Here is a 13481-nt window from a genome sequence, read left to right as displayed (position 1 = left end):
TTTAGCAGATGCTATGTTGTCAAGAATATTGTCAATTTTGTCTTCTAGTATTTTAATTTTCAAAAGTTGGTCTGTTTTTAAAAGTTTTAATGTTAAGTTCTTTTGATTGTCAATTACGTTATTGTAAGCTTCTAATATGTGTTTTCTGTCTTCTTTAATGACTTCATTGAAATTATTGATGTTATTCATAATGTTTCTGTTAATACTTATTTGCTTATTTAGATTTTCAATAGCATTTCTATTATTAATATCGACAACTTTAAAATGTTCTAGAATGTCTTGTCTATCGTAATCATCCATGCTTCCAAATAACCATTTTTGACCTGTTCCAATAAAATTAGCTAAGCCTCTCTTTTGCCGAAAGGTGGAAACTAGAGCCCTAACTTTGGCTTTGATGTTGATAATCTCTGTTAATATGTGAATGTTGTTTTCTAATTTCAATTTTTGCAAATTTATTTCAAGCCCTTCGATTACGGTCATTATTTCTACTGAATCTATTATATGAATAATGGTTTGTGTTTGATTTATTAACTCCACTGTTCCTCGATTGATGATTGTATAACCATTATTAGTTTGGATTTGCGAGATGAGAAGTGCTTGGTCCGCTACCACTGCTGTCATTAGAGTTGTCCAAAGCATGATGCAAATTAGAACCTGCAAATTTATTAGGTCTTTTAACTGTTGTTGGATGGACATTTTGTAGTTTTTTCTTTCTAAAATAAGGTTCATTTTTATGACGTAAATGTTTATAATTTCTTATAAATCCTTCACTTCTACATTCATTGTACTCTTCTCTATCTAAATTTCTTCTGTTTATAATATGTTCCTTACGTTTATTGGCTTTCTCAGTTAAAATATTTGCTTCTGTCTCTACTGCTTTATTTGGACTCATTTCGATAGTAGAGTGATACCTATTATTATATATTTTAACTGCTTTATGAATTTTTTGGTTAGTAGTTAAATCTGTATTTTTTATAGTTAATAAAATTTCAAGTAGCGTAGAATGAAAACGTTCAATGTCAGAGTTTCCTGTATGGGAATTCGGTTTGGTAAAGTGAACTTGAACATCCTCTTCTCGGAAAAATTCTTTTATATTTTCTGATTGGAATTCGTTATCGCAAACGATTTTCTTTGGATTTCCGAACTTGGAAAATTGTTCTTCAATACATTCCAGTTTACTTACCCAATTCTTACTAGTTAAGCTATAGACATAAGCTTTTTTTGTAAGTTTATCCAAGAATGTTAGATAAAATAACTTATTAAAATGATAAATATCCATATGTAATATTTCATTCATTTCTGTTGGTGTTTCAGAAATTTTGAATTTTGGTTTAATAGGTTTTCTATCATATTTGCCTTCTTGACATGTTTGACAATTTCCTATAACCTTCGATATTTGCTTGACTAAACCTGGATAATAAACTTTATTTTTCAAAGTTTTATATGTTTCAATAATTCCTGAATGACTACTCTCTTTGATATGGTATAAAGAAATTTGTTTACAAACGTCTGCTTCATTTCTTACCTCGAGAGCTCTAAGTGTGCACTTAACAAATGAAAGGTTTTTATTGTCCTTGAAAAGTTTTATTAAACACTGTTGAATTTTGTTATACTCATGATACGATAGTTCGGTATAAATTCCAACTTTTCCTTTTGTAAGAGTTCGTTTGAAGAGATCTTCCCAATATAACTGATTTTTAGTCATATCTACATGGATGATTCTTCTACTATGAAACACTTCGACTTCAGTTGAAACATTATTAGATAAAATTATTTGAGTTCTATATTTATTAACTATTTCTTCTTTTATTGAGAAATGATCCAACTGTTGCTCTGGTGCTGAGTGGACAGTTGCCACATTTGAGTCCGATTCACCGTCTATTTGGTTCACATCCTTGATGCGGCTCAAAAAATCTGCCACTTTATTGTCTTTACCCCTTAAGTATTCTATTGTGTAATAAAATTCAGACAATTTCAGTAACCATCTCTGATTTCTTGCGGAAAATTCTTTGCCTTTGTATTTTTTATTAAGATACTTAATAGGTTGATGGTCTGTGACTATTTTAAATTTATTTCCCCAGAGGTAGGGTCTAAAATATGTCACTGACCAGACAATAGCAAGAAATTCTTTATCAGTGGGTGAATACCTCTTCTCATGATCATTTAAGGATCTCGAAGCATAGCAAACAGGTTGCCCTTCTTGGGTCAGCACTGCACCAATAGCAAAGTTGGAAGCGTCAGTAAACACAGTGAAAGGCTTTTGGAAATTAGGAAATCTTAATATAGGATAGTTCGTGATATTTCTCTTCAAAGTTTCAAATGCCTGTATATACTCTGGGTCCTTTGAATTAAGTTTTGCATTTTTCTTTAAGTACTTAATCATCGGATATGCAATTTTTGAGTAATTTTTTACAAATTTCCGATAAAATCCTGTTACACCCAGAAATGATTTTAGTTCTTTCTCTGATGTTGGCAGTTTATAATCAGAAATGCATTTAACTTTATCAGGGTTAGGTTTCATACCTTCATCAGTTAATATATGCCCCAAAAACTCTGTATCTTTTTGAAGGAATGAGCATTTATCAAATTGGACCTTGAGATTATGTTTGGCAAGTGTCTTAAAGATTGTATTGATGGCAATGAGATGTTCTTCTAAACTAGTGGAAAATATGAGAATATCGTCAAGATAGACAACACAGATCTTATTTATGTGTTCCCTTAGTATTTCATTCATAAGCCTCTGAAACGTCGCTGGGGCGTTTTTAAGGCCAAAAGGCATCCGAGTAAACTCATATAAACCATTTGGAGTAACAAATGCAGTTTTATGAATGTCCTCGGGGCTCATTTTTATTTGGTAGTAGCCTTTGGCTAAATCCAAAGTTGTAAAATACTGGGCTCGCCCTAACTTGTCTAATATACTATCTATATTAGGCAGAGGGTACTTGTCATCAAGAGTTATTTCATTTAATTTTCTATAGTCCACACAAAGCCTGAACTTCTGTTCACCTGATCTTCCAATCTTTTTCGGGACAACAACAATGGGAGAAGAGTATCTACTGTTAGATTTTCGAACAATACCCTGTTTTTCCATTTCTGAAATTTGCCTACGAACTTCCTCTTCGTGTTTTGGGGGTAATCTATAAACTCTAGAATTTATTTGCTGATCCGTTGTTGTTCTTATCTCATGCATTATAGAATTTGTATTTGTAAGCGGACCACCCTCTTTAAAAATCAAACTTTGAAACCGTTTTAAAATTTTAATAACTTTTTCTCTTTCCTGTGGATTCAAATGTGAAAGATCTACATCATTTGCAGTTTCACTTGAGAGTTCATAATTTTCAATTTCTAATGTTTCTCCAGAATATAATTTTATTTTCGCGGTATTGCATAATTCTATAACTTTTCCTTTCATATCAATTTTAGTGAAATTTCTACTTATAATATCCATCCCAACAAGAAGGTCATAATCTTTATTAATTAGACTCATCTTGTGCCATTTTAATTTACTATTCTTTCCCATTCTGAATTCTTTTGGTACGTCAGTAACAACAATATCTATTAGTTCTTTTGTTTTGTTGTTAATCGTATTCAAAAAAATTGATTTGGTTTCTAATATAGGGAATTTACTACAATCAACCCTAGATGAGTTGATTAAACTTACTGTAGATCCAGTGTCAATCAACGTTCTATATTTTTTATCACTTATCGTAAAATTGCAAAAAATTTTATGTCCGAGGCTCAGTTCCGAAAATCCGATGCCGGATCGATATTATTTATTTCTTCGGAACCCATTTCCCCCGAACAACTTGGTTCAATACTACTTGTTAAATAATCTACATCCATCGGTTGTGGGTTTTGATGACTATTTCTGACCTGACCTGAAGGATTGAATACTTGTGCACTATTTTGTCTTTCTTGTCCATATCTACAGTTGTTTTGTCTCGTCTGTCCAGATCTAGTATTAAAAGGATGCCTAGCTTGCCCTGAACTATTGTGTGTTCTGTTATGGGCCTGAGGTACATGACTATTGTTATTTTGCCAAACTCTGTTATTATCGGTGGGTGTTGAATTGGATCTATTTACGAAACTAGTTCTATAATTTTTTTTTAAATTCCACTCACTATCTGGAATATACGTTCTTAGTATGTCGATAATTGCACTTAAATCAAACTTGTTTCTTATTTCCCTAGATAACTGACCTACGGTGAGTTCTTTTATTTTAGCTATTAATAATTGCTTGCACGAATTAATTATTTCTACATGATTTAACTCATACAGTGCATAATCATGGCACTCTTTTAAAATTAATTCTATATTATTACATAAGTCTAAAATATTATTTACCTTCAAGTTGTTGATTTTATGCCAGACGTTGTTGATGTCGATCACCGGTCTGAAATGCTGAACAAGTTGCTTCCTAGTTTCTTTCCATGACTTTGGTCCATTTATATAAAGAATGGTCTTCGCCTCCCCAACGATTTTAATATTGTATATAGCCTTATATACTTCTGCATCCTCAGTGTCTGGGTTATCTGCTAGATGGGTGTCAACACAGGTGATAAATTGCGTTAACTCATCCCTCGCTCCTCCAAAAGCTTTTATATGAGCTATGCTTTTATAAAGCGGTAACCCTGATGTAGCTGGTGGAGCCGAAGCTGCTGGCACTCTCTGCTCCCATAGTTGCTGCTGTTGTCTTTGAATCTCTTGCTGCTGCGAAGTGAGCTGCTGCTGTTGTTGTTGGACAGCAGTGAGTGTGTTTAAAGTGGTTACAATATTCTGTAGAATCGCTTCCATTTTATGGTTAATTCCACGATTTGCGTCAAATTCTTGAGATCTGCTTTCTCGACCAATTTTGAAGAATAGCACTGATTAATGACTGTTCACAGAATTATCACAATTTACGATAGAATATAATTACGACTGATTTGTAGTCTAAATTATATATATGTATATCTTTATATCTTTTTTTTTCAAGGTTGATATTAAACACAAAGTCACTTCTTTACCAGGGTGGTGGAGGGGTTGTGGATGGTAAACAACACAAATTCACTTTTTTTTATCAGGGTGGTGGCGGGGTTGTGGATGGTAAACAACACAAAAGTTTTTTTTTTTTTTTTTTTTTTAATTATTTTTTCGACTGATTTTTAGTTAAACGAAAAAAAATTCTATTTTGCCGACTGCGCCAGTTATATATTAATTATAATATATTGTTACCAAAGAAAACAGTGTTTATTGTTCTTCGGGTCGATTGCGACTCCCGAATTAGTTTTATTGAAATTATCAATTAATCACTTAAAGCTAAGGTCAATGCATCCACTTTCCGTTGGCCTTCGAATATTGCAATGTATCGATTGTCAGCGGAAAGTGGTGTTAAATTACATTATGGGTTGCGAAGCAACACATATGTTCCGTCATCAAGTTTGCTGACTTGCATCTGTGTAACTCGCGCGTCACTTTATTGTCGTTTTCCAAAATTATGGGAGTGAATCACTCCTCTTTTGTGCAATTTTTTAATTTGTTCACGAAGAATTTGACAAGTGGAGTGTGACGTATGCTTTGCATGTGTTTGTAATACGAAATAATGAATAAAATAATAACACAAGGGGTATTCACGATTCGATGCAAATGGTCTTGTATCGTTGTAAAAGTGCAAAAGTGTAACATTTTCTTAAAATAAAACAACCAAATATACAAAAATAAAATACAATGGTGCAAAATTTGTCTATTGTAGTTGTAGTTGTAGAAAACAAAATTTTGCATTTTTACACCTTTTTGTTACACCGGATCGTGAATACCCCTACAATCTTTTAAATTCACTTTCAGTGATTTTTTACAATACTTTAGCCCTGTTCCTTTGGGAGGTGGCAAAGTACTACTAGTAGTTTACTAGCGATTTTCAATGGAACGCACTTTCAACGAATTCAATACAAATCGTATCTACTCGGGAAGAAGAGCATGAGTAGATGATAGTACTAGATTAACCAAAACGCCTACTAGTAGTAAACTACCACCTCCAATGGAAAAGGGCTTTTATTGAATTTTTTGTAAATAAATATAATTTCCTTCACAAAAGTCAAATGTAGAAGTATTGGTAATCACTCCGTCATTCCTTCAAAATTTTGGGAGTGAAGAAAATACGCTCCAAAAATTCACTCCTTTTTCAATTTTGGAATTTGAAATCAGTCCTTTTCGGAGTTATTATATAGCTATAGGAGTAGTGTCACTCCTTGAATTTTGGAAAACGACATATGAAAAACTGACGCGCGTCACTTTTTAAAAAACTGACTCGCGTCACTTTTTGAAAAACTGACGCACGTGTCACTACGCAGCTCGCGCTAAATTTTAGCTCCCATACAAATTATCGAAAAATTTTATCTGAGCTTAAATGGATCCCATACAAATTATTGATAACTTGTATAGGATTTTTATCTCAGCTAAAATTTAGCTCGAACAGCGTGCCAGGCTTTATTGAAAAATCGCCGACACTAACACCTTCACGGCACAGTACACATAAAAAGGTAATATATTCCGAACTGACATTGGTCGCCAGATTGTCAACACATGACACTTTGGCGACCAAGTCCACAGTACACATAAAAAGGTAATATATTCCGAACTGACATTGGTCGCCAGATTGTCAAAACATGACACTTTGGCGACCAATGTCAGCTACCGAATTCTTAATTGTTTAAAATACCGACGAAAAACGCACAAAAACCGATAAACCACGCACACCACTAATTTTTAAACAATTATTTATCATTTTCCGCGATGAAACACGAAGAAAATTTGTTATTTTTCAATTTATAATATTTTTAAATGACATTTTATAAATTAAAATAAAAACAAATTTCCTGTTTACTGCGATTGAAATATAAAAATTGAAGGCCGACCTGACAGATTGGTGCCCATTTTTGACAAACAAATTTTGACAACGTTCGGAATATATTACCTTATTATGTGTACTGTGGACCAAGTCAGCTACCGAATTCTTAATTGTTTAAAATACCGACGAAAAACGCACAAAAACCGATAAACAACGCACACCACTAATTTTTAAACAATTATTTACCATTTTACGAAGAAAATTTGTTATTTTTCAATTTATAATATTTTTAAATGACATTTTATAAATTAAAACAAAAACAAATTTCCTGTTTACTGCGATTGAAATATAAAAATTAAAGGCCGACCTGACAGATTGGTGCCCATTTTTGACAAACAAATTTTGACAACGTTCGGAATATATTACCTTATTATGTGTACTGTGGTGTTCAACTACATTTCTTCTACAGAAAAAATGTATTTGAATGGATTCAGAAGTACTAAAAAGTACTTTGCTGAGCCCAAAGGAACACAGCCAATGCATATCAACGAGTAAACCAAGTTCCAAAACAAAGCAAAACTAACGAGTAGTTATAAGAAAAAAAAAAATGACATTTTCATTTCTACGATTCGATTTGTACGAGTAGAAAAAAAAAAATAAAAGAAAAATACATTGGAAAAACGAAAAAAGATTTTCCACTGCATTGAGCACACAGCACAGGACAAAGTAGAAAACTCAACAAAGAAAAACCCAAATCCCAAACTTAATGCATAAAGAAATTCTTCAATTATTTCTAAAATATATTTGCTAGTGAAACAAATAAAAAGAATAAAAACACAAAATCTGTAATCTGTGCAGCAATGAGTGTGATTGGGAAACCACAACAGGTCAACTCTCTACAATCGGGAGCAGGAACCAGCAGCTCACTAGAGCCTAGTCAACTTTCACCCGAAAGGATCATCAGTCCAGACGATGCTCTGCGTCTAAATAAAATAACAGAAGACTATCTCTGTACTCCAGATGCAAACATATACGAAATAGATTTTACACGTTTTAAAATACGCGATTTGGAGAGCGGTGCCGTCCTCTTTGAGATCGCCAAACCACCTAGCGAACAATTCCCTGAGGGATCTATCGAAGAAGCAACATTGGCTACAGAAGAACTGTCGCTGTTAGATGATCCAGTTGATCCGAATGCTGGGCGTTATGTTCGGTATCAATTTACACCCGCGTTTCTTAACTTGAAAACTGTAGGAGCTACGTAAGTTGATTGTTTTATTCTTTGTTGTCTTTTTTTAGATTTGTTATTTGTATAACATTCTTATAAGACTTTAATAACAGAATTGCAAATAGTCTAAACAATACTCACACAATAACCATATTGTTTTTACTCCCACACCTTTATTATTAATAGGCGAGTCGGTATGGCTCCGTCATTTTAGTTTCCTTGGGAAACTTTGTATCATGAGGACAAAAGTGCGACATTCATTTTCTGTTTTTTTTAAGTCCACTGTCCAATATTCCATGGCTTGACCGTATAAACAAATATGGATTAAGTTAAGTTCGTCGGTATCAACTCACTCAACCCCTAGTACCTGTCAATTCAGTACCGAGTGTTAGTAAGACAGTCTAGCGTTATAATACTTGTATTAGAGCAATGGTTTTTTTTTCAAGAATTTATTGATTAGCTTGAAGGCCGAGTCATTTTCCCGTATTTTTACTTGCGATATAAGCAAGTTTAGGATTCGTAATCGTAATTAACATGACATTCGAGAGTATGCATACAAAATAGTAAATACTAGCAATATGAAATTAATAAGTATAAACTAGGTTTGATATGCACAAAATGTTTTTTTTTTTTTTTTTTTTTTTTTTTGACGGGAGGAAATCTTCAAAAGACACTTGGCAGTATTCGACACCAAGTAGTGTGGGACTCTTTACCACTAAAACCACCTCTTTATCAGGACCAATTTTGAGAGATCGACATCAGATTTTTCTTTCTTAACTTTGTAAAATCACTTTGGGGGAAGTTTAAACTTTTAATACTTTCCCATATTTTTTTAAACCATAAGCTCATGAGGCTTGGTTCTTCTTAATCTCCGAACATGGTTTCTTGTATTCAAGACGGAACACCATTTCAGAATTGGTATGACTTTGCTCTGATTATGCGATACAGCGTATTTTTTAACAACTTCTGTAACCGTTTCTATTTGTAAGTCACGATGTAGATCGCTATTTCTTATGTACCAAGAAATAGCGAAGGACTTTGTTTTGGAATTTTTGGATGATTTCGGTATTTGTTTTCTTTGTACAGCCCCATAATTGGATACCATAGGTCCAAACAGGCTTTAGTACTTGATTATACAGCATTATTTTTTTTTGGGTTGATAAATCAGAGTTGTTACCAAGTAACCAGTATATTTTTCTATATTTCAAGTTTAGTTCTTCTCTTTTCTTTTTGATGTGCTCTTTCCACTTTAGCTTTGCATCCAAAGTCATTCCAAGGTATTTGGCCGTATTGGCGTAAGGTACAGCTTGATTATTAATGAATATTGGAATATTGTTTATCTTTTTATTTGTAAAGTTTATATGTGAAGATTTTGTTTCATTGAGTTTGATACGCCATTTTTCGGTCCAATCTCTGACTGTGTCGACGGCATTTTGTAGTTTTACTGCTGCCTTAGAGACACATTTGTCGGGTACCAAAATTGCGGTATCATCTGCAAAAGTAGCCATTATGGTGTGATTACCAACTGGGATATCCCTTGTGTATAGTAAATACAGGGTAGGACCTAGGACACTTCCTTGTGGTACACCGGCTTCTATTTTCTTCAATTCCGAATATTCTTGATCGTACCTTACTCTAAACAATCGGTCTGAGATGTACGATTTTAATATTTCATAGTACTGTCTGGGAAGATGCCTTTGCAGTTTGTACTCAAGTCCCTCATGCCAAACCTTGTCAAAGGCTTGAGCAACATCTAAGAAAATAGCTGAACATACTTGTTTTTCTTCTAATGCTTTTTCTATTACATCCGTTATTCTATGAACTTGGTCTATCGTGGAATGTTTGTTTCTAAAGCCAAACTGATGATTTGGGATTAACCATCTTTCTTCTATGATTTTGCTAAGTCTCTTCAGAAGCAGTTTTTCAAAAACTTTTGCCATAATTGGTATATATGCATAAAATGTGAAAAAACGTTCATACTTTACAATTTTTCAAGTAAAAGCATTTACAATTTTGTATGCATATGACCCATTACAATGATGGAGAATGCCAAAAAAGTGGGTCCGGCAATTCTGTCTGTCTGTCTGTCTATCCGTCTGTGTGTACCTCGAGCTACAGCCTAAACTAATGGAGCGATTTTCTTGAAACTTGATAGTTAATAGTTTTGGGTTATTCTCTTCTAGAGGACAAATTGAAACTTATTTTTTAGGACCTAAACTAACGGCACCTGTCATATAAGGAAAAAAAAAGTCATTTTTTTTTCAAAAACGTTAAACATATTATTTAAGTGTTGTACCCTTTCAGAACCTTTCAGAACACAAAAACTTAAATAAAATAGGAAAATTACCTAATAAAAAAGTCAGATGTCTTAAGAAAAAAAATTTTATCTCGGTTATTTATGGAATATTCTCAACAATATTATACCATTTTGAAAAGAGAACACCAACTTTAAAGGTAACTTGCCGGTTCATTGAATTAGAGTCATGAAAAATTTTTTAGTACTTAGTTGGGCAAAAAAGTAATATTTGCTTTAAAACTGATGCAGTTGAGTTAAAATTTTTGAATGCATTTGGTAGCAGGGTCATTCAAGGTTGCGTAGCAAAAGAAAAAAATGAGAAAACTTAATTTGTAGTCACGGCACATGAAAAACCGTCACAGGGTGACCATTTTTTCGACTTTTTTTCAAATGCCCATAACTCACAAAATATATGACTGCGATTTTTTTAATTATTTTTCTGATAACTGTCACCACCTACCCTATCTACCGTTTTCATTTCGACGTTAACTTTTGGGACACCCTGTATGTATAAAAAAATTATTTAAAAATATTTTTTTATACAATAAAAAAAAATTGATTAAACGGTGTTTAATCAATTTATAAGAACAGATTTTATTTTAATGAAATTTCTTGAAAATATCAAACTTTAGATTTTTCGTTATTATAATAGAATAAAAAGCTTTAACATTAGAGTTACTTTAAGCATAAGAGTAAGTACTTGCGAGTTGCGACCCCAGTCGTGCATTTCATTTTTTTTTTTTTTTTTTTGTAAAATGAATTCGATGATAAGGATGAATTGAATCATAAGTTGTAACAACAGAATAAATCTATTTGGCAAATTGTTGGGAAAACGCTAATTATGGTTTCTTTTTTAACTTGAGTAAAACAAAAAATGCGAAAAAATATATATGTACATAGGTTCGAATAGGTTAATTTTCAATGAAAAAAGAGAAAACATTTTGAGCCCAGCATTTTGTAGTAAATTTAATCTTCTTTTTTGCAATTAAAACACATGAACGTTTAGTTTCTTTCTATAAGACATAATCAATAGCCTAAAATCCTGGATTTATTCTGTTCTTCAAACTTATAAGATTTTTCAATCTTCGCTAATCGCGAACTAAATTGAACTACGTTAGGTGAACTAAGTTCATAGTTCACCAAAATGAACTATTTCATTGAACTAGTTCCTTTGCGAACGACACAAGCCTAATCTTTATATAACTAGATAGTGTACTCAGAAAAAAAACTTGACTCCACTAGAAAAAGTTTATAACAGTTGCTCCACCTTGAGTTTAAAAAGCAAAAATATAAAGACTTGTTTAAAACATCATCATCATATCCTTTAAATGCAAAATGAAGTGCTGTCAAACCTAACGATGGATCCATCGGACTGAAAAAAATATTTGAAAAACTGACTCCTCAATTTAAACCGCAATAAAATCAACAATCAATATTTCATACCGTGTTGAAAAGTGTGCTTGTTAGATTGATCCACCATGGAGTTCCAACTACGAAGCATAGGTTACTTGAATATCTTGTTAGTGTTATTCTCGAATTGATCCATAGGTCTTGTTCCGCAGCATGATATGAATATAAACGTTCAAATAGTTATCAATTGTAAAGTTTTCAAGTAGTCTGACATTTTTAAGTGCTTTCGAATGAGTATCACCTGATCCTCATCTTCAGCCAGTAACAATCGATATTAGAACAAAATAGCTAAATTTTAAAAGTAAAAGTGTTTTCTTTTTGATTTTTCTGTTTTCTTGTTTTTTTTTCTGTGGTCAGTAAAGGAGGAAATTTAAATAAATTTCCACCATAATACGATTCAATACTTTTGATCATTAATTTTGATAGTAGAATATGTAATTAAAAATTTAAATATCTTTAAAAAAATAATTTTTTTTAAATGTAGGCTTAAAGTCAATTTTATTTAATTCTTATCTTTTATTTTTTGGTGCAACGTTTCAGGGATGGTTATCCCCTGAATTTTTTTTTTTTTTTTAAACTTGTCAAAATTTTAACTTTACGGTTATTCAAACTTTTCTGTTAAAAATTTTCGATGACAGTTATAAATCAAAAAAAGGTTCCATGACAAGTACCGTTAATAATGCTTAAAAAAAAACTTTATTTGCCAAAGCCCACAGATTTTTAAAATCGTTAGAGCCCTTTTTGAAAAAAAAAACCTTTCAAATATTGCTTGTGGGGAAGACACCGTTAGTTTTGGTCCTTAAAATAAAATTTGAATTTCCCCTCTAGGGAATTTGAAAAAACTAACAAGTTTGATGCTTCAGTGGCCTCGCCTGGGTTGTAGAATTGCGGAATCCACTTTTTTGTAATTTTTACCATCGTAATGTTATGTCTTATTTGTTATCTCCAGTTCGATTTTTTTTTACGAATACTAAATTTCAGGTGGAAACAATATATTAAAGATCAAATACACACGACTTAATATACATATTATGCAATGATGGTCCAGTGTAACGAATATTGTTCAGAGTATATTAAAAAAATATTTTACTGCAACATTTACTACACAAATACATTTTTGTTTAAAACAATGCGTTGAAAATAAGTCTATAAATGTTGGAAATATCAATTTTTTTTATAGGGTTGAATTTACTGTCGGCAGCAAGCCTGTAAATAGGTTTCGAATGATCGAACGACACTTCTTTCGAGATCGTTTACTCAAGACTTTTGATTTTGAATTCGGTTACTGTATACCGTTTTCAAAGAATACATGCGAGCACATTTACGAGTTTCCTAACTTGCCTCCAGATTTAAGTAAGTAAAATTTTATTTTAATAATTAAAAAAAATATTTAAAAATTTGTATACCTATTGTATTGTGTATGTAATAAATAAATTCTATTATTTTCTTCAAGTCGCTGAAATGATTGCCAGTCCCTTTGACACACGTTCTGATAGTTTTTATTTTGTCGAAGATCGTCTCATTATGCACAATAAAGCAGACTATGCGTATGATGGTGGTTTAGTTGTTTAAAACTTAATTCAAAGAAAAATATAAAATATACATAAATATATTTATTTTAATATTTTTGAACAAAAGAAAACAAAAAGAATAACAAATCAAACTACGAGTATCAAAAATATATCTGTGTATACTGTTCAATATTTAAAAAGAAATAATTA

The 13481-nt window shown here is 32.1% G+C and overlaps 1 protein-coding gene across 1 annotated transcript; it reads left to right on the top strand.

Moving 5' to 3' along the window:
- Window positions 1-7441: 7441 nt before the first annotated feature.
- LOC129909284 (protein unc-119 homolog) lies at window positions 7442-13481 on the top strand. The gene is made up of 3 exons (XM_055986358.1): window positions 7442-8087; window positions 12941-13113; window positions 13214-13481. Exons 1-3 carry the CDS (start codon window positions 7687-7689, stop codon window positions 13330-13332), a joined length of 693 nt encoding a protein of 230 aa, XP_055842333.1. The 5' UTR covers window positions 7442-7686; the 3' UTR covers window positions 13333-13481.

This window comes from Episyrphus balteatus, chromosome 2 (genome assembly GCF_945859705.1).
Source record: "Episyrphus balteatus chromosome 2, idEpiBalt1.1, whole genome shotgun sequence".
Taxonomy (NCBI): domain Eukaryota; kingdom Metazoa; phylum Arthropoda; class Insecta; order Diptera; family Syrphidae; genus Episyrphus; species Episyrphus balteatus.
This window is presented reverse-complemented; position numbering and strand designations above follow the sequence as displayed.